The sequence below is a fragment of the Pipistrellus kuhlii genome, unplaced genomic scaffold (assembly GCF_014108245.1).
Source record: "Pipistrellus kuhlii isolate mPipKuh1 unplaced genomic scaffold, mPipKuh1.p scaffold_m20_p_4, whole genome shotgun sequence".
Lineage (NCBI taxonomy): Eukaryota > Metazoa > Chordata > Mammalia > Chiroptera > Vespertilionidae > Pipistrellus > Pipistrellus kuhlii.
In genome coordinates, this window is record NW_023425540.1 from 2,608,063 (window position 1) to 2,629,691 (window position 21,629).

Genomic DNA, 21,629 nt, shown 5'->3' on the forward strand with positions numbered 1-21,629 from the left:
GGGGCGGGGTGGAGCAAGGCCTGTCTTCCCCCCCCCCCCCCCCCCCCCCCAGCCCTGGACCCCCTCCTGGAGGCAGTGACCCAGGTAACAACTCTCAGCAGCCTCGGGCGTCTCTGGGTGTGCCAGCCTTGACCCTGAACCCGTCACATGCGTGGCTGCCCCTGAGATGGTTCCTCCTATTTACAACGCTGAGGTTGAAGCCTCTCTTCCCATCGTGGTCCGGGCCCAGGCGCAGTCAGTCGCGGGCATGCACTTCCCCAGTGCCCGGCCGCACAGCCCCGTGAGTGATGTGTCAGCCTCTCATCTCGAACCCCGGTCCCTGCTCACCACCTTCCCCACCAAAGCCTCTCTCCTGAAGGCCAAAGTCAGAACTCAGATCCGCAGGACTCTGCTGTCTCCAGAGACTCCTTATCACGTCTAAAACACTTACCTGCAACTTAAGTTTGGTAAGATATTTGTTTTTAACATCAACATGATGTTTTGAAAGCATTCCCACTCGTTAAAATTGACCGTCCAGGACAGTGGACGGCAAACTGCAGCTCCTGAGCCACATGCGGCTCTTTGGCCCCTTGAGTGTGGCTCTTCCACAAAACACCACGGCCTGGGCGAGTCTATGTTGAAGAAGTGGCGTTAGAAGAAGTTTAAGTTTTAAAAAATGTGGCTCTCCAAAAGAAATGTCAATCGTTGTCCTGTTGATGTTTGGCTCTGTTTACTAATGAGTTTGCCAACCACTGGTCTAGGGAGAGGGTGCCAGACTTAACCCCTGATATCCCGCCACGCACTCCAACAGAGGCAGCACACACCACACCGGTGTGACTGAACTAAAACACCGCTTCAGTGCGTTTATGGTTTTAGTCATCTTCCCATGGAGCAGAAGAGTCTGCGTGCACCGCGTGGCCAGCAGCTGCCCAAGCCCGAGCGGCACACTGACCTGTGTCATTTCTCTGATGGACGTGATGCTGTCCAGCGCTTTCATTACTCGATCATAATTCTTCTTCTGTGGGGTTGGGAAAAAACAGTATATTTGCAAGTCTGCACGTTACCGGAGAAACAGAGGATTTCTGAGCGTGAATTCGCCATAAGGACCGTGCTGTGCACGTAAAGGGAAGGCTAAGAAGCTGGTCTAAGGACGCAGGATTGATAACCGAGTTGAGAGGGAAGGAAAGAAAGCAACACCAGGCCCCATGAAGCACCTGGAACCGTGGCCAGCCAAGAGGGGAGGAGCTGTAACTACCAAAAAGATACAGGTTCCTGATTCTGCCTTTCAACTCTAAAATAATAAGGCCGGATGAATACATTAAGCATCATCAAATCCTCCTAAAATACAAAAACCCACTTGGAGTTTCACAATTTCATTTTGCTTTATTCCCATTTGATCGAAGATTGTTCCCCAAAGGGGATGACGGACAGGTGTGTAAACACCGCCGTCCATCCACTCATCATCCACCTGTGAGCACAATGCCAGTGTGTAATATACAATGAGGACAGAAAACCTCCCCCAGAAATTTTATCTGGCCCTTGCTTCTAGAAAAATGCTTTTGATATAAATAGTAAGAGAAATTAAGGCAATTTTAACTGTCATGCAATTTGAAATTTTTATTTCAGGAGAGTTCTGCCTCATATCTGTTAATATGTATAAGAGTTTTCTCAAGAAATGCCAGCAATCAACAATATGAAATGAATTACCACTAACCTTCAGATAACCGAGAGGAGGGGAGGGCAAGGGGCTATACCAAAAATATAATAGGAAAAGGAACATTTGTCCTTTTTATACATGATTCTCATAAAGAGTTATATAAGTTAGAATCTCAAAAACTCTGTGATGACATTAAAACAATCATACTGACCATTATCACTATTAAGCAATGTTTGAGCAATATTTATTACAGCTCTTCATCGACCTTCCACGCATATTTGGGATGTGTAAGATCAAAATGTGGGAGATTTCAATGGGTTTCGTTTCATGAAGCTTTGGAAGTGATGGGAAGGGTGGAGGACAGGAAGTGATGATGTGTGAAGGGTGGGAGGACAGGAAGTGATGGTGTGTGAAGGGTGGAGGACAGGAAGCGATGGTGTGTGAAGGGTGGAGGACAGGAAGTGATGGTGTGTGAAGGGTGGAGGACAGGAAGCGATGGTGTGTGAAGGGTAGAGGACAGAAAGTGATGGTGTGTGAAGGTGGAAGGACAGGAAGTGATGGTGTGTAAAGGGTGGGAAGACAGGAAGTGATAGTGTGTAAAGGGTGAGAGGGCAGGAAGTGATAGTGTGTAAAGGGTGGAAGGACAGGGAAGCAGCAGGACATGGGAAAGATGGCAGCAAATCCCATCAGCAGGAAAGGGTGGGAGTTCCGAGACGGATAGAGCCCAGGCGCTCACTGCCTGCTTGGAGAGGTGGCGGTTTGACAGGAGGGGAAAGCAAGGAGCCTACTCCTCAGCCGATGAAGGAAGCATGTGAGCGACGGGGACTACTCACCCGGGGGTTGAAGGCCAGCATCTGAGGGTCGTTGGGGTCGACCACGGAGGGGTATGGCTCAAAGATGACCACTTTCCTGGGGGACTCCAGGGCAGACCGGCACATGGACACCAGCAGGTCCACCACCTGCAAACACACAGAGACGGTCACCACCCGCCGGCCTGACCAAGCACCCGGCCTGCTGCTCCCCTCACGGCAGTTGGTCAGGGAAGATGCAGGATTGCTATCGGCCCCTCAGATCCGCCTGTGAGACTAGACCAGTGGTCGGCAAACTGCAGCTCCCGAGCCACATGCGGCTCTTTGGCCCTTGAGTTTTTAGCAAAGGCCAGCTTAGGAGTACCCTAATTAAAAACAATGTACCTACCTATATAGTTTAAGTTTTTAAAATGTGGCTCTCAAAAGAAATTTCAATCGTTGTACTGTTGAAATTTGGCTCTGTTGACTAATGAGTTTGCCAGCCACTGGGCTAGACCGAATTCAACCACAGCTGACCATTATTTACAGGGATACCTGTTGCTCCCAATTACTCACGTCCTAATACCCCCTCCAACAAGGGTTAAGTATACGTATATAACTTTAAGATGAGGATAATCTGCCACTCTGTTCCTTGCCACTAGTGCATGCTGTTAGAATATCATAGGACCACACAGTATGTTTTTGTATAGGGATGGTCTAGCCTTCCTTAACTAATTTTTCTTTTTCTATGACTTTCCTTTCTAGGTTTATTAGTAATTTAGCTATACTCCATAAATGAATAAAAATAAGGAGCCAATTGAAATTCCGATGGAATTGTGGGAAGTAATACATTTACGGTAGGCATCTTCATAATTCATTTTTCCTCCCAGAAACAGGGACGGCTTCTCTACCTCGGAACGACTTTCTGTCTGTTTTTCCATTTTTCTTCCTCCGCCACACACCCTGGGACTGAGAAACCAAATGCTCTCTCTCGCTGACATGCTCTGCCCATTCTCTTCTCGTCTGGTTTGAGAAATCAGTAGCATCCCACTTTACGGCACTACCAGCCCACAGGTCAGTCTCAGTAAGGCCTGTGCCGCTCCCAGGTCAGCACCGCCCGAGGGAAAGAGCCACAGGGCGGCCCACACCCCGGGAGCGGGGCCGCGCCTCCCTGGGCAGCTGCGGAACCACGGCCACGCTCGGACAGACGGCGGCGTCTGTCCTGCCTCACTGTCGGCGGCCGTGTGCTTTCACACCCAGCCATCAGGAAGGTGCCCCGGAAGAGCAGGGGGCAGTGACTGGTGAATGAGAGCCAAGTTCTCAAGTCCCGGGCCGGTACCTGAGCCCCCGTGGCGATCTCGTCGGCCGCCTCGTTCATCACGCCCAGCGTCTGGAAGGCGAACACGCACAGCTCGCGCTCGCACACCGTGGGCTGCAAGGGAAGGAGGAGCGGTCACGACCTCCCGGCCCACCTCCGACGCCTGGAGGGATGGTGTCCGGTTGAACACATGGGGAAGGGAAAGGCTCTCGATGCCGGAGAGAAAGGAGGCGCATGCTTTACTCTAGGGGTGTCGAACTCAACCAGAGAAGGGGCCAAAATCTAAAATCCAGCCTAAATCGCGGGCCGAATGGTTTACTGAACAGTCATAAACTGTCATTGTGATGGAAACGCAGCGGAGTGCAGTGATGACAGCGCGGTGCGGGCCACATTGCAAGGCCTGGCGGGACGGATTTGGCCCGCGGGCCTTGTGTTTGACACATGTGCTTTTACTCCATAAAAACGTCTGTAGGGGAGTCACACATGGTAAGTCACCATGCACTGATCTAGGCACAGACGGGATTAGTTAGGAAATCTGTGTCAGCGAGGCGTGGGCGCCTGCAGTAGGAAGGCTTGAGCAATAGACGAAAATATCCCTCAACTGAAAAGCCCACTTCTCCTGCTTCTTACGCACTCACACATCCTATCTAATAAAATAGTAATATGCAAATTGACCGTCACTCCCACACACAAGATGGCCGGCAGGGGAGGGCAGTCAGGGGTGACCGGGCCTGCAGGAGGGGCAATTGGGGTGGGGAGGATTAGGCTGCAGGGGAGGACAGTTGGTGACAACCAGGCTGGCAAAGGAGGGCAGTTAGGGGCAATTGGGCCAGCAGGGGAACAGTTAGGCGTCAATCAGGCTAGCAGGGGAGTGGTTAGGGGGTGATCAGACTGGCAGGCAGAAGCAATTTAGGGGCAATCAGGCAGGCAGGCAAGTGAGTGGTTGGAAGCCAGCAGTCCTAGATTGTGAGAGGGATGTCTGACTGCCGTTTACCAGTATTGGATCTAAATGGTTGAACATCCCTCGAGGGGTCCCAGATTGGAAAGGGTGCAGGCTGGGCTGAGGGACACCCCTCCCCCAGGCACGAATTTCGTGCACCAGGCCTCTAGTAAGTTTTAAAGAGAAGTAGATCCCTAAGCTGGTGGTATACTAACAAGCACGGTGCAACCCCACATCTGTGTAAAAGGAATAAGAAGGAGAAAGCCGCCTTCTCCTAAGTCACTGTCTTTGGAAGCAGCATGACTCTGCTCACTTGCTCCCCAGCTCTTGAAAGTTTGGTTTTGTCGCAACGATTTTCCACTTCCATGACCTCCCGAAGTCACGGCCCCGAGACACGCACTGGAGAGAAAGGAGTCGCGTTTCCTGTGCCTTTCGCTCTGAGGAGCCTCCTCTTACGCGAGGCCATCCCCGGCCACCACTCGCTCGGCGGAAGCGCGTCTGTGAGTGCCGCTGCCCTGCCGTTCACCTCAGGGGCCCCTGGCCTCTGCTCACGGCGGGAGGCCGCCCCCTCAGAACATCCTTTCTGCTCGGACAGGGCTCCCGTGGTGGCTTTGTGGGCAGGGAGCGTGACCAGTCACTAAGGTTTCTGGCTCATGTTCCCCTCCGAGAATTTTTTTAATGATGTATTTCCTTTGTCAGTCTTAAATGTGCAGTTTGATTCCATTTCAGAAACAATGATTTTAGAGAGAATAAGTTTAGGAGCAGGTGGGGGAGAGAAAGAGAAGGCAAGAGGGAGAGAGGGAGAGAGGGAGAAAGATTTGTTGTCCCATTTATTTATATATCCATTGGCTGATTCTCGTCTGTTCCCTGACCCGGGATCAAACCCACCAGCCTTGGCATATCAGGCGATGCTCTAACCAGCGAAGCTACCCGGCCAGGGTTTAGTGTTACCTCCTTAGCGTTATATTGTTACAGCCTTCATACAATAAGGTCCCATAATCTAAACTGTCAACCACTCGACACCGTATTTGTGGTTTTCACCATGCAGTTTCCCGCCTCCCCGCCCGCCAGCCCCTCCGCCCGGCTGGACACTGACCCTGAGCATGGGGCCGTTGAGGAAGACGTGGCGCTCGTCACACACCACGCAGTGCTCGTTCAGCACGGGGATCCGCTGCTCCGCGAACTCGATGGTCTGCAGGCCACGGAGAGGGCGTGAGGGGGCTGCGGGGCGTGGCCCACGGACAGCCCCACGAAGCCGCTCTCCCGCGGGGTGCTCGGCCCTACCTGCACGAGGAAGCCGCGGTCTCGGACGGGGACGCATTTGGCACCATTTGGCTGTGAAGGCAAAGGAGGAGGACAGATCAGAGTTTTAGAAGCGGGAGATGGGCCAGTCCTAGCCTCTCACTCCGTGCACCGCCAACGGAAGCAGCTGTGAGCTTTCTAACAGCACCTGTCGCGGGAGCCGGCCGCCGGTCCCACACGGAGGTGGGGGGTCCCGGGGTGACAGAACACGTCCTGCCACGAACCTGGTCTGCACTGAGTGATATGCCTCCTTCCTGGTAAAAAACTGGCATCTTTACATCGTCACACACACCGACTTCCTCCGCTCCTCAGGGCCCATGCCCCGCCCCCTCCCTGAGAGCATCTCCATCTCACTTTTCAATCACCTGTGAGAGCTTCATACACCTGTCCCAACGCAGACACCCATCGCCCGTTCAGACAGGCACCGAGAGGCCGGCGGCACTAACCGACTCAATTCCAGCCTCCGCACAGGACGTCCGAGCTGCCCTCTCCTAGCGGCGGCTGACAGGCCAGTCCGGCTTCTATGGAACTGACATTACGTCCCAAACGCCCTCGTCAGTGTTGGTAAGAAATGGGCTTTAAGGGATGTCTACATAACATTACCAGTACGCTCCAGCACATTTTCCTAACACGAATATCATCTCGTGGTGAAATGTACAGTTTAATTTTAGAAATTAATCTGTACAAGAAACGCAACCTTCTAAAAGCAGACCTTTTCTCGCTGCCGTTGCATCCATGGCTAGGCGTTCCCATGTGTGTAGTTAAGAGCTACATACTCCTGTCCCAACGCAGACACACACTCACCAACAGCAATCCAAGCACGGACTGTGGCCGATTCTAAGCAAATGACATACATACGGCAGGTCTGCTTCTTCACCTGACACTGACTAGAAGGCAGGCCCCTCCGGAGGTACATTCTGTGTCAGATTGGCTCCCAGTAACCACCCCCCAAAGTTAAGTTTTAATACATCCATCTCCCCCCACTCCTGCACCCCATCCCCTAGCCCCCCGCCCCCCCACAATACAGCAGCTTCAGGATTAGTGACCTCGGTTTACAGACACAAGAGCAGCTTCGGGTGAGGCACCAGCTACAGCCGTGAATGCCGCGATGGTGCTGGTGGCCCGCTGTCCTCCGGGACAGGACAGAGAGAACAGACGGGCCTTGTCCTCCACCACTTGGGTGAGCCAACTAGAGGTCAGCCCCGCCCTCTTCACCAAGCACCTGACTTCCAGCCTGGGTGGGGAGATGCTCTGGGGGCCCTACGGACAGGACCCCGCAGACCCTCCCAAGTCCGGGCAAGAAGTGGGCGTGAAGGGACGTCTCCCTCAAATCACTGCGGGTGCCAATGCATTTGCTCAGACACAGAGAGCCAACGTCAGCATCCCAGCACCGGGGCCAACGCCCGTGTGCCCCAGCAGTACTCACACACCCGGAGGGTTCATGAAAAGCAGCAGCATCGCGCCCTCTCCTCTCCCAGCTCCCCGCTAAGGCCCAGAGGGTCCCCCCCACCCCCCGGCCGCCCCATGAACCGTGACCGAGCGGTACGCACAGTGGGCTGGGCGGCGGGCGCCAGGATGCCCATGAGCCCTGAGGTGAGGGACAGCCGGCGGCCCTCGGGGGGCTCTGGGCAGGGCTCGGCGCGGTTGGCCCGGGGGGCGGCGGTGGCCTTGCCGAGCAGCCGGGGCGCCTTGAGGCCGTACAGCTCGTCCACGCGGAGGCCGCCGGCGTGGGGCCTGCCCAGCAGCCGCTGCGCCTTGGGGTGCTCGCAGCGCGGGTCCCCCGAGCAGGAGCGCGTCAAGAGCTTGTGGGGCTTGAGGGGGGCGCAGTCCTCGGGTGTAGGGGCGCCGGGGCAGGCCCGGCCCAGCAGTCTGTGCGGCTTGAGGGCGCCCACGGCCTGCTCGGCCCGGGGGTCGCTGGACAGGGAGCGGCCGAAGGGCCGGTGGGCCTTGGGGGCGCCGTCCTCGGCCTTGGCGCCGCCGCACGTCCTCCGCAGCAGCTTGTGCGTCTTGGAGAGCCCGTCCTGCTCGGCCTTCAGCTTGGCCTTGCTCTTCCCGCAGCCCGGGGGAGGGTAGCTGGGCGACCTGCAAGAGGGAAGCACGGTGAGTGTGGGGCCCGCGGGAGATCGGACCCCAGGGGACCCTGGTTGGGCCCGTCCGCTCCGCTGCGTGACACACCCCACCCTCTGTGCACACCACCCAGCCCCCCACCACCCAGCCCACCACCCAGCCCCAGCGGAAACCAGGAGCGTGCGGAAGGACCGCAGGAACTGGAATGCATTTTCCCTGAAAAGCAAACACGGGTTACCGGGACTTCCCTCTCCTCCTCCTCCCCACCGAGTCCCGCAGGGAGCTGACGCAGGCAGAGAGAACTCAGTCTGGGTCCCTGTAAGAAGACACGCTCGGACGGGTATCTGCCTATGTGTCTGTCCATTCTCGGAAGTGTCAGGGAGAGAACAGAAAGGGTGCTGGGAGCTGAGTGCCAGGGAGCCAGCCGGCCCCTCGCCCGGGCGGGGGCAGTACCCACCTGCGCAGGGTGGAAAACAAATGCAGGGGGGACTTCACCTTCCTCTCCGACAGCTTCTTGCCATGCAGGCAGCTGGGCCTGTCTTTGCTCTGCTTCCACTGCTGCGTGACGAAGGTCTGCATGATCCTGTCAATAAAGGGAGTCTGTTACCACAGGCTGAGGCCCCGGTGGTGAGAACTGAGCATTCACTCTGCAGAGAACCATTTACCAAAGGGAAAGAGACATGCAGTGGTGACTGGGGAGAGGCCACTTAGAATCACACAGGATGTTTTTGTGTGCAGAAAGCAGCAGCATCCAGAAATATTTTAGACTTTATGAATTATTATTAACTAGAGGCCCAGTGCATGGGGGAGGGTCCCTCAGCCCGGCCTGCCCCTCTCACAGTCCGGGAGCCCTCAGGGGCAGGAGGCCACCTGGCAATCAGGGGAAGGCGACACCCCCATCACAGCTCTGCTGCTGCCACTGCCTGCAGCGCAAGCCTCGGCAGGCCCTGGTTACCCGAGCCTCGAGCTGGCTCTGGGTGGCTGGGGAGCTGGGGGGAAACTTATATACTGATATGTATTGCCCATGGACACAGAAAATAGTGTGGTGACAGCCTGAGTGAGGGGGAGTCAGGGGTGGGCAGAGGAGGGCCAAAGAAAGGAATAGGGGGCATCTGTAATACCGTAAAAAAAATACATTAAAAAATAAATCAATGCAATAGCATTATTAGTCATCTGGGGAGCAGCAGGGGAGCTGGCGGTACTAGCAATGCACTCTGCCAACTTGATGCCCACTCAACCTGGGCATCGCGGGAGCTGCTCCCCAGGTGCCACGTGGAAGAGCGCCTACTGCACACAAGGGGGCAGCGATGAGCAGAGGAAAACTCGGCCCCTGAAAGGACACGGAGTTCTCATTCCACGGAAAACTCACTTTTTCAGCTGGTGTCCCAGTCCGAATCGCTCTTTGGTGGAAATCTGAAAGACATCGACAGTGGGCACTGAAAAGAAAAAAACAGTCACCAGGTGAAGGGGGAAGTCCCCAGTCAGGAAACGGGGAAGTAATAGGTGTACATCTGTGTGTGCGTGTATATGTACATGTAAGAAATGCTAGATACAGACATGTGTACACATTACATAACATGTAATAGACACACATTTAGAAATAGGGTACACAGTGCTATCCATTTCTTTGATGCTTTCAATACAGTCATCTTGAAGATCTTTTTTGATCATTATGCTATATACTAAGGCATAATATGTGTATACATAAAAATGTGCAACGTGTATAGTAATGAAGAATGATCTTCAAAAAAAACCACATTAATTGTAAATAGCAATGTGTAGGAGAGTGAGCACTATTCTTCCAGTGGAAGAAAGATGTACATACATCTTTTTATTATATCCTCACCCAAGAATGTTTTTATTAATTTTTAGAGAGAGGAAGGGAGATAGAAATAAGTAGAAAGAGAGAGAGAAAGAGATCAATGTGAATGAGAAACATCAGTTCGTTTCCTCTTGTAGGCACCCCTACCAGGGATTGAACCTACATGTGAGGCATGCGCCCTGACCAGGAATTGAACGGCCACCCTTTTTGGTGTATGGATGATTGCCAACCCACAGAGCCACCTGCCAGGGCTATCAGCACACCTTTTCCTGGAATAAAATAATGGAGTGTGAGAGTAAGGCTCAGGCGACTTCTGGAGGCCCTGTCATGGGCTTCATATTTCTACCAGATACACGCACTCTGTCCGTTCGTCACTGTGTGTGTGAGATTAAAAACCTCTCCGAAAGGTCACCCACCACCGCCATTCAATAGTTTTAAGGCGTATTCCACAGAGAACACCCATAAAGCATTTTCACATTTCAAAAAGGTGAAGGTATTCCATTTTTCCTTGTCTCTTATAATTTGGGTTGGGGGGGGGGGCTGCTTACCATACGTGGAAATTATCTTAATGGAAGAAATCAGGCCCAAATCACACTAATTTCTGAAAGAAGTGCATTTCAACACCTGCTTCCACACTGAGCACAGCCAAACCCCATCTCCGGGAATAAAGTAAACAATCTTGGGGGATTCTTGATTTATGTTCCCAACAAAATTCAGAATAACGTCGCATAGATAAAATGAATGCGACTGATGGGAGAGAGGAAACAGGATCGGTGAAGATGGGAGTCAAATTAAAAACAGAAGGGGACATTCAGTCAAAGGCTGAATCCTGAGAACATTCGCTTAATGAAATAAAGTTACACGTTCTCGGGGAGAAGGATGAGGCACTAAGACAGAGGGCAAAAGCGTGGAAGGCAGAGGCGTCAGACACCATCGATGCTCATCAGAGCAAGGGATACCAGAGGAACAACTGTAACGTTTGAGTGACTTAAGACTTAAGTCGATCAATTTGAAAGCCATAAAAATAGCCCTAACAGGTGTAGCTCAGTGAATAGAGCGTCAGCCTGCAGACAGAAGGGTCCCAGGTCCGATTCCGGTCAAGGGCATGTACCTTAGTTGCAGGCACATCCCCAGTAGGAGGTGTGCAGAAGGCAGCTGATCAATGTTTCTAACTCTCCATCTCTCTCCCTCTCTGTAAAAAATCAATAAAAACATTCTTTGAAAATAAAAGAGAGAAAATAGTCCAGTAAGTACAATACATATAACAAATACGAAGAGAACCAAAATAGTTTTCTTACAAAGAAACAAAACTAAAACACTTTCGGATATAAACTAGCATGGTTTTTTCAAGGCATTTTTGCTTCTTGGGGGTAACTGTTAGGGCCCCATAAGTTTACACGTGGTCAAGCTGGTCAAAGGGTTGTCCTCAGATGTGAGAAGACAGAAGACAGAAGACAAAACCCTCATGTTCCTTTGGCTGACTAACCATTAAACATGTAAGCCAACTAACAGAGATGAAAACGTTGAATGATGGAGGAGTTCTAATCCTAAGTGCGTGACACTGAGCCGTAAAACCACCTAAACATGAACTGACACAAAATTGTTAAAGTATTTCTAAAACCATGCAACCGTGACAAGTCTTTGAAGAGATGACGTGAAGGGGAATCTCTGCCTAGAGTCGAAGATCATATTTAAAAATGAGCAGCGGCGGTCAGCTCCCATAAAGGCATGCCACGTTCTCGTCTCAGCGTGGAGTTGGGGAACAGGTGAACTGGCCCAGTTTTGTGTCTGACCCCGCTAACCCAGACACAAACACGCTCTGACCCTCTAACTCAGACACAAACACGCGCTGACAAGAGCTTCTTCTCCTCTCGCCACCATCAGAGGGAAATTAGGGATGCACGTTGGCTTGGGGACTGAAGGGTCCGGGTTTGATTCCGGTCAAGGGCATGTACCTTGGTTGCAGGCATATCCCCAGTAGGGGGTGTGCAAGAGGCAGCTGATCAATGACTCTCTCTCATCGATGTTTCTAACTCCCTATCTCTCTCCCTTCCTCTCTGTACAAAATCAATAAAATATATTTTTCTTAAATTAAATCTCAGGATCTAAAGACAGGATTTCAGCTTCTACCATACGCAAAGTTCTCTGTTAGGTGTTAATGTGCTTATTTCCCAGACACTTGTCAACTTCTGAAATCTATACAACTAAATGGTACATGTTTCTCTTCCTAGTAGTCATACCGGTAGTAAACCATCTTTGTGTGCTTAAATATCATTATCAAGACAGCCACAGTTACTCTCAAAATTACCAAATGCACAGTCATCTTGCTTAATGCACAATGCACAACTGAATACTCAAAATAATAGAGAAATAAAGTCAACCTGGGCCATTTAAATACTGTGTGAGTGAGCAGTGTAGTCGGACAATTATAGGTTCTGTTCGAATCACTTCCCAAGCCACAGCAATCTCCTCCTGTGCAAATAAATATATTATAAAGATGAATTAGTCATCTTGTAGAGCCTTGATGTATTTTCCCAATTAAAAAATATTTAAATTATTTTGAAGAAATGCATAAATCATTAAGGCCTACAAATTATCGCAAAACCTACGGTTTATGAAAAGAAAACCAAAGTACTTTTAATTTTTGCCTTTTTGCATGAAAATAAAAATGAAAACTTAAGAAATACTGAAGCACTGAATTAAGAGAATGCAAATTTCAGAGTATATTTAAAAATCAACACAAATATATATGTATTATATACATATATTTATATATATATATGTATATATATAAAATCTGTTTCTTCAGCCAATCGTAGCATTTTTTCATAAATCATTCTGAAAAAGTCAATGCATTACTAATAGCATTATAACAAAAATTAGATTTCCTCCAATAAAAATAAGCGTTTTTTAAAGGTAGCCATCACATGGCATGAATTGATACTTACATCAAGAAAGCTGACATCGACATGCAGATCAATATCTACGTCATCAATGGCTCCATACTCCCTGGAAGCAGAGGTTAACGTCAATATTTTCAATTTCCTTAAAAGACATGGTGTCCTGGCTTACTTTAAATTAAAAATTTAATCATGATCCCTCTGTCCCTGATGACCAGAGAGCTCGGAAACGCCTGTGGACCTGATTCACCGGACTCCATGTGGCTGGATGCCTCTCCTAGGACCTACTGCAATCATCTAGCCCACTGTTCGGCAAACTCATCAGTCCACAGAGCCAAATATCAACAGGACAACGATTGACATTTCTTCTGAGAGCCACATTTCTTAAACTTAAACTTCTTCTAACGCCACTTCTTCAACATAGACTCGCCCAGGCCGTGGTGTTTTGTGGAAGAGCCACACACACTCAAGGGGCCAAAGAGCCGCCTGTGGCTCGCGAGCCGCAGTTTAACTGACCACGGATCTAGACGCCTTCCCGCCTTTGGCCTCCGGCCCGTGCACGTGTCAGCCCCAGAGCTGTTTGGTCCCAGGTTCGAAGGCCGCTGCTCTCTGGAGCACGTCACAGTCCTCTCGCCGGCCTGTCTGGCTCACTGCGCGCCTACAGGTGCAGCGCTGCCTCCAGAGGCTGGAGGAGGTTCTGAGGGGAGGAGGGCGGGGAGAGTGTACGGCCCCAATAACCTGTCTGGGAATTTTCCTTCCATGTGAGACACCAGTGTCTGCCACGTAGCAGGCCCTGTTTTCACAGGCAGCTCTGAAAGTCTGACACATCAAAACTAAAATAGGAATGTTCCACACTAAGATGTTACAAAGACCAACTTTTTCCAGCCGGGGAGAGACGCAAACCAGCGTATTTTTTTAAGTTAACGGTGAGTGTACCATTGTGGACGAAAAGAGCCACATGCTAACCTGACAAGCTCAGGGGAGGCCTGTGTGGCAGTCTTGCAAACTCAGACCTAAAGTCACCACAAAGGATGGTTTGGAAATTAAATATGTAACTACAAACAGGTTAGAGTGGGTAGTCATGTCCTAGGCCGATATTTTCCCTGACAAAGATCAACTCAGATCTTTACTGAGCCCATTTGCCTTTTTGCCTCTAAGATAACATATCTGTGAGATGTCTGGGTAACTTGTAATTTCCTTTCCCCCTCTCCCCCCCAGACCTCTCAGGACACAACAAATGGCCTCAAGATATTCCCTTATTGTTATTGTTATCAAGTTAATTGTCAACTGTTAATTAGATAAAGTATCCTGTATCCATCTCTGTAAAAGAAGCTCATGTCCATCATTTCACCTTTTACCCTGTCCCAGAGGTTTCCCCGCTTTGCTCTGTCCCCCCTCCCTAATCTATCACCAATGAATTTCATGTAACTCACCTACGTCCCTTTCCTTTGATTTCAGTGTATAAATATAGATGTAACCCGCCATTCTCCGGAGCATTATCTCAATCCGTTGAGGTTCTACTTCCGGGCGTATGTCGACAGTTTTGGCTCAAATAAACTCCCAAAAATTCTTTACAGGTTTCAATGGTTTGGGGATTTTTTGTTTGTTTGTTTGTTTGTTTTTTGGTTAACAGCATGAAAACAATGGTGTTTAGAGTCTCCATATACTATTATCCTAATCTCTATTTTTTATATTTCTATAAAAGTCTGGTTTCAGATGCTATACGCAGCCAACTGCAGAGAGAGCAGACGTGATGGACGTTAATGGCCAATACTTAGGGAGCCCTGGTGCCAGAGCTGCTCTCAGGAGTTCACACACCTGATCACGTGATCACAGGCGCTAATTCACAGATGCACGGACCCGACCGAGGCCCCAGGCGATAAAGTCAGCTAGCCCCCCTCACTCCGGAGGGAGCTGGGATTCGAATACATTTGTCCTATTTATTTATTTATTTATTTATGCGGGTGCTTCATCAGTTCAGTTTCGGAGGAACTGCCTGTTGTGTGGAAACCAGGTCGGACATTAAGGGAGGACCTCATCAGGGCCTCGCCACACCTTCCCACGAGCACACCACTGCCGCCCTCGTTCCCAAATGAGACCACGGAGGTTCAGGGAGGCACCAGCTGCCTAAGGGCAGGTACAAAGTCAGTGGAGACCTTGGGTGCCTCTGTGCCTAACCCATGGGCACAGATAGTAGTGTGGTAAAGGCCTAGGAGGGGTGGGAGCGAGGTGGAGGGGGCCAATGGGGAAGGGGAGACATATCTAATGATTTCAACAATAAACTTTTTGAAAAGTCAGTGGGAACGCCAGGCACTGAGTTCACTCCCACCCTCAACTCTGCTGAGCACAGCAGGTGGCACACAGTTCAGTAGTTGATGAAAATGCCGGAGAAAGCACCAGGGAGGCACATGGGCATTCTTCCTTAATGGCTGCCAGCTGGACCCAAGGCGACAGGCAAAGCCAAGTCTTGGTTACCCATAGAACCAAAAAGGCAGACGTGTTCTCAGCACTGAGTCTTATCTTTGCCCAGATGTGGGGAGTGGGTTTTGATATGTAAATCCAGTCAAGCACCAGGAATACTGGGGCCTACTCAAGAATGCAAATAATCTCCTTTGTCCTGATTTTGGTAAAACTTCTTAGTATTTGGGATGGGAAATAAACTCACTGCATCCTCTCTGGGTCACTGCCTCTCTAGCAGAAGAGGGCAGCGATCCCACCGGTTCCAGCTTTTTCCTTCTATCTGTCTCTCTCTCTTTCTTTCTTTCTTTCTTTTATTTCTCAATCCCCGGCCGCCTCTACTTCAAGAACCGGATCATCTCTCTTTCCGTGCTGGACGTGGAAAAGAGGGACCCCCCCCCCGGACCCCCCCTTGCCACAAATGCCAACGTATCGCACGTATATTCGAGTGATGCCAACACAGTGCAAACTGTGGCACTTCTGCAGGATTCAGAGAAAGTATGTTTAATAACTAAGTGGTTCATGTAATTCAGTGAACAAAGAAATCCAGGTGGTCTTTTTGATGCCTAGGACAAATTGCAGCATTTCAAATACAATAACTCAGCCTTTCCGCTTCCTACATTCTCCCCTCAAAAATATGCAAACACTGAGCATGTTTTCATTATTAAAAAGAAAATTGTTCTTTTCATTCTTTCCTAGTAATACTTTTAAAGGTTAAAAGGCTAAAAATTATTCAGGCAGCAATTTTTTTTAATAGCATGGGTCATAACATCTGTGTTTTTCAGAGTAGGAACCTTTATAATCTTATGCAAATTCAGAGGTGAAAATATGCCAATCGAGTTACGCAATTATCCGGAGGTGAGGACAAGAATAAGGTGCAAGTGCATGAATCATGCTTCTGCGCCTCGTGTTCTGGGTTCAGGAAAGGCCAGGTAGTACCTATGCTAGGCTCTCAGGCACACAGACCCGCTGTCACATATTCCGCCTGCTGTCTGGGTGGTTTCCCCCCACGGACCTTTAAAAAAGCATGCACCATGTGCAGCTCAGGGGCCCTTAGGCAGGGCCAGCAGCCAGTGGCCACCATGTTCTGACCCTGACCTCTGGCACGCTATTCGTAAACACGAGAAGAGAATGTGCTGAATGTGCACAGTGAGGCGGGAGAGAGGAAGTGCCAGGCAGTGTGATGAGGGACACAGCCTGCTGACGACATTCGCGACACTCCTACGGGTGCGGGAGCCAGGACTAAACCACCCCCAGACAACAGCATGTGCAAACTTTCACCTGGAAACTGTATGTGACAGCAGAAATTCGGGGGGGAGGGAGGGAGGAGATGAATCAAGTCTTTTTATAAGTACACTAGAGGCCCAGTGCACAAAACTAGTCCAGGCCTGGCTAGGGATCCCCGCCTCACCATCTCTTCCCCTCTCCATCTCTTCCTCTCCTCCTTCCCTCGCTGCCCTCAACTGCCACCACCACCCTGGTTTCATGTCCCAGCCTGGGACCGGCCCTGACTGGGTGATTGGGACCTGCCAGCCCAGGGAGAGACCGGGAGGTTGGCCAGCAAGCCCTATCAGCGATCGGGACCTGCGAGCTGGGGGCAGCTCCTGCATTGAGCGTCTGCCCCCTGGTTGTCAGTGTGCATCATTCTGGTCATTCCGGTCCTTGGTTGTAATGGCTGCTTAGGCTTTTATATGTGTAGATGGCTATGCAGTAAATTTCACAGTGAAAAACACGAAACATCCTCATTTTGTAGCGCGGCTCCAGGTGAGACCTATGCAGGCTAGTGACGGGTTAATCACGTCCGCACGGAACTACGCCCGTCCCTCAGGAGGCTGAGTCAGACTGTCACCCGTGCAAACGAGGTGACTCCGCACAACCAGCTCTGCTCCGGGACACGGCTGGGTGGAATGGAAAGAACCGGCTCTCACAAATGCATCCTCCGCCGCTTTTCCTGTCTCCCCCTCACCCTTTCCCGACAGGTCTGCCTCTGTGGAGGCGGCTGTCCCTCACAGAGGACTCAGATTGGTTGGCTGCCCACCTCATCAGATGTCGCATTAAAAAAACAGACACCAAATAGCCTAGTATGCATATTGAGGTGCTTCTGCTCTTCAAACCCCATTAAGTTCTTATAAACCGCAATTAAGTGAGAGAACAGCTCATTAGGACAGCCTCGGCTCGACAGAGTTAGAGCCTCGCAAGGAAGATGAGGCCCAGACCTGGCGCCTAACCCTCCCCCTCCCCCATGTCCAGCCCTCAGTGTCTGAGCCTAGTCCAGTGGTCGGCAAACGCATTAGTCCACAGAGCCAAATATCAGCCAGGACAACGACTGGAATTTCTTTGGAGAGCCAAATTTTTTTTTAAAAACTTCTTCTAACGCCACTTCTTCAAAATAGACTCGACCAGGCCGTGGTATTTTGTGGAAGAGCCACCCTCAAGGGGCCAAAGAGCTGCATGTGGCTCGAGAGCTGCAATTGGCCGACCATGGGCCTAGACCACATGTGTCAAACACAAGGCCCGCGGGCCAAATCCGTCCCACCAGGCCTTGCAATGTGGCCCGCACCGCGCTGTCATCACTGCACTCCGCTGCGTTTCCATCACAATGACAGTTTATGACTGTTCAGTAAACCATTCGGCCCGCGATTTAGGCTGGATTTTAGATTTTGGCCCCTTCTCTGATTGAGTTCGACACCCCTAGCCTAGACAGTACCTTCCTTCTCATTTGAGAAAATCACTCTCGTCCTGCTGAGAGTCACCTTCACGTCACTAGGCCTCTGGGAGGCTGTTTATTCTGGAGACATCTTCTGGATGGAGCTGGAGAGAATCGAGAGGAAATCTAAAGCAGGCACGAACATGGCCTGCGTTTGTGGAGATTTGAATTGGATCAAAACGGGTAAGTGGTTTAAGCAAGTGAAATAAGCACAGCCATTTATGACGTCATTTAAACAAAGTCCCAAATATCTGTCTAATTTCCACAGTTGATAAAGGGTCCATAATTTCACCAATAATGGGAAATAGTAGAGATTATCAGAGGTGTTTCATCAATGCCTGCTGAAGGAAAACACAAGCAATGCCATCTGTATGTGGCAGTGTGAGAGAGGCCTCGGCAGCGTGGGAACAAGGTGTTTTTAAACGTCTGACCTCTAAGAGCAGTCAACACGGGCGCAGGCCGCCCTCCAACCAGCCCACGCGCCTCACAGGAAGAAGCTAAGACCATGCTGCTGCCTCGGTGGTTAACCATCCCCCCGGCTTTTTCTCTTTAGTGGGAGAGGGGGTTACATTGCCGCAATGAGAGTGTTAAGCTTTCAAGTGGTCACTATGAAAAAGTCATTGTTTGGGACGTTGTGGGTAGTTCTCACTGCCTCCTTCACTCGCTCACTCTGAAGCACTCCCAGAACGGCCCTGCCCGGAGGACAGGAGGGACCCGCAGTGCAACGATCGCAGCTAATTCACTAAAACCTGGAAAATGGTAAAGATGTGCTTTTCCCACATAATCACTCTCCCGCTGTTACAGCTGCCTAGACCTCGGGGGTGGGGGGTGGGGGGGTGGAGCGGGTGTGCACAGCCCCAGCTCCCCGCGGCTGGGGAGGTGTGGCTTCCAGGAGAAGCACTCGGATTAGGAATCACCTGCAGCTGCTGCTCTTCCCCACAGAACGCGCTTGTTCGGTCTCACAATCCGCTGTGTCCAGCGAAGAGACAGGAACCGGGGCATGGAGGCAGCCCCTGAGAACCACCCGGAACCCACAGAACCCTCCCAGAACCCACCCACAGATCCCACCCAGAACTCCCTCACGTATGAGTTTCAGACAGGCCCGTGCTGCACAAACCACCAGAATGCAAGCAGGATTGAAATCCAACCAAAACAAAGCAAGCACCGAAGAGGGGGAGAGATCAACCAAAGGACTCGTGTGCATGCCTACCCGCCTACCCAATGGACACAGACAGACACACGGTGTGAGGGCAGGAGTGTGTGTGTGGGGGGGGAGGTGTAAGGACACATATGTAATGCCTTAATCAATAAAGGAATTTAAAAAAAAACAACTCACAGGCGAGAGCAGGACAGGGAGGGAGGACAGAGCCCAGCGGACGGGAGTGCCCGAGGTTCAGGCAGAGCCGCCTGGCCGGGCCCAGGGAAGGCCGCAGGGTGAGCGGGCTGCGGCCTCGATGAGGAAAGAAGAAAGTGGCCGAGCCAGCGCCCGGGGCCAGGAGGAAGCAGGCAGGTGTGCGGCTGGACCGGCTCCCGTTTGGGGGGTAAAGGCCGGGAGGCCGGGGCCCAGGGGCTGGGACCCGGAACCTGCAGCATTGGGCTCGCTCAGGGAGGGAACCCCAGGGTGTACGGGGGGTCCTCACATTAAGGAGAGAAAAGAGGGGTTGAGTGGAGGGCAGGCTCTTCCCAGTGACGAAAACGAATAACAGCGGTCTGGAAAGGCACCGCCAAAGAACACACTGAGCGGCCGCAGGGGAAGACGCACCCCGCTCAGGTACACCCTGTGCACAGCCAGGAAGTCTCTTCCCTCCTGCTTCTGAGGCAGGAGCGGCGGCCAGGGCCCTGGTGGCCGTGGGCATACGTGCTATCTCCTCGTACTGCTCGCATGCAGGTGTGGTGACAACAGCCCGGGCCTCGCTGGCCCCGTCTGCCATCGGAACTGGGGGACACACTGAAGCCTGGGTCCTAGCAGCACATGCTCTCCTCGCTAACTATCTCTCCTGCCGTCGGTGGCATCTTAATCCACGCATACAGGCCCCCACGGCGATGCGAGGCCGTCCTGCGGAAGCAGGAGCACACGGAAGCTCCCAAACGTTTTCCAACGTCCTGGAGCCCAAGGAAACGTGCACTGACGTCACTGCCCCCGGGCCCCCCTCACCGACGGCCGCCGCCCCGCCGCCCTGCCGCCCCGCGGCCTTACCTGAGAGACACGGCGTGCGGCCCGTACAGCTCCCGCACCGCCGACAGGTCGGCCTCCAGCTGCGGGTGTTTGCGCAGCTCCCCGTCGAAGCTCACCTGCGGGGGGGGGGGGGGGGGGGGGTGCGGGTGAGGATGCCGTCCACAGAGCGGGTCTGGAGGGGGCCCTCCTCCGTCCCCCTCATCCACAAACACGGATAACCCAGCAGTCCGGCCTCCAGCGTGCTCGGGCTCCCCTACGTCTAGCAGAGCTGACTGTGCTCCAAAGTCAGATTAGACTGCTCTGTGCGGAGAACGTGCACTTGTGAAAGGCACGGAGAGAAGGGGCTGGCAGGCGATCTGAAAAACTTCCGGACTGAGTTTCCGGGCTGGAGAGAAGCGTGCCCATCCCCCGGCACGGAGCTGGGTGGCCCCTGTGGGCCTGCCCGGCGGCAGGGCCACCCGGCCACGGAGTCGCTCTGTCGGGGATGGGCACAGATGGCTGCTTCCTCTGCGTCCCTGTCCCCACGGCCTGGCAGGTGCTGGGAGACCAACTACCGAGTGTCCGTTCGGAATGGACAAGTCGGCCTGCATTCTTACGTGTGATAACTACACTGGCTTCAAAGCCCCTTTTGAACACGTTACCTTCTCGCTATTCTGTCCCGCTCCGCAGCCCAGCGATGGAGAGACTGGGAGAAACGGAACAAGCCGCCTTCCACAGCCATGTCCTACCCCCGATCGCCCCGTGAGAAGCCTGGCCTTCTCCGGGAGCAGCAGGAAGGCTTTTCTGTACGCGCCCACGTGGCGATGCCACTTCCACGTCCGTGAATGACGACCTTGGTTCCTAACAAGTTTTCAACAAGCACTTGGCATCCGTGAGAGAGAAAGGAAGACAGGGATGCCAATCCTGGGCATGCTCAGGCATGAGGGCCCATCGGTTTTTATAAAGAAGAACCTTCTTCTACTGAAGACGACCAGCCCATGCTTTGTTAGAGCTGGCATCGTCTCAAAACACGGACCGAGCACTGTGTACTTAAGAACTGTCCGTCAGCCGAAGCCGGTGTGGCTCAGTGGATAGAGCGTCGGCCTGTGGACTGAAAGGTCCCAGGTTTGATTCCGGTCAAGGGCATGTACCTTAGTTGTGGGCACATCCCCACGAGAAGGTGTGCAAGAGGCAGCTGATTGATGATTCTCTCTCCTTGATGTTTCTAACTCTCTATCCCTCTCTTTTCCTCTCTGAAAAATATCAATAAAATATGTTTTTTAAAAGAACTGTCCGTCAAAAGCATGAGGAAGTGCTGTGTGTAGAGTCACCATCATGAAGTAAGACAGAGTCCATGTCAATGAACGATGACAGTCAAAGAACCGCAAGAGCCCCTTCGCTGCTGAGAAGTGTGGGACAGGGGAATGTGGTGAGCGGTACGGATGCCCCGTCAGCCACAGACCCTGAGGGCCACTCGGGCCTCCCAGGCGGGGGCACAGACGCCCGCCCGCACACACAGGCGCTGCTCCTCGGGGAG

General features: G+C 52.0%; 1 protein-coding gene across 6 annotated transcripts in view; it reads right to left on the reverse strand.

The window, feature by feature from the left end:
- PARP8 (poly(ADP-ribose) polymerase family member 8) overlaps positions 1-21,629 on the reverse strand; it is a 95,872-nt gene that overhangs the window by 19,806 nt on the left and 54,437 nt on the right. For 5 of the 6 annotated variants that reach the window (XR_004982996.2, XM_045571263.1, XM_045571261.1 and 2 more), the window contains exons 7-17: positions 20,135-20,229; positions 12,822-12,882; positions 12,255-12,345; positions 9,421-9,487; positions 8,509-8,634; positions 7,535-8,066; positions 5,967-6,017; positions 5,779-5,874; positions 3,764-3,856; positions 2,470-2,595; positions 932-997 (exon numbers count right to left, since the gene is read on the reverse strand). Coding sequence is in view for 5 of the 6 variants with exons in the window: in XM_045571263.1 (XP_045427219.1) it covers positions 932-997; positions 2,470-2,595; positions 3,764-3,856; positions 5,779-5,874; positions 5,967-6,017; positions 7,535-8,066; positions 8,509-8,634; positions 9,421-9,487; positions 12,255-12,345; positions 12,822-12,882; positions 20,135-20,229 (1,404 nt within the window). In the remaining variant the exon portion in view is untranslated. The remainder of the gene's footprint in view (positions 1-931; positions 998-2,469; positions 2,596-3,763; positions 3,857-5,778; positions 5,875-5,966; positions 6,018-7,534; positions 8,067-8,508; positions 8,635-9,420; positions 9,488-12,254; positions 12,346-12,821; positions 12,883-20,134; positions 20,230-21,629) is intronic. The other variant, XM_045571262.1, reaches the window with a different exon arrangement.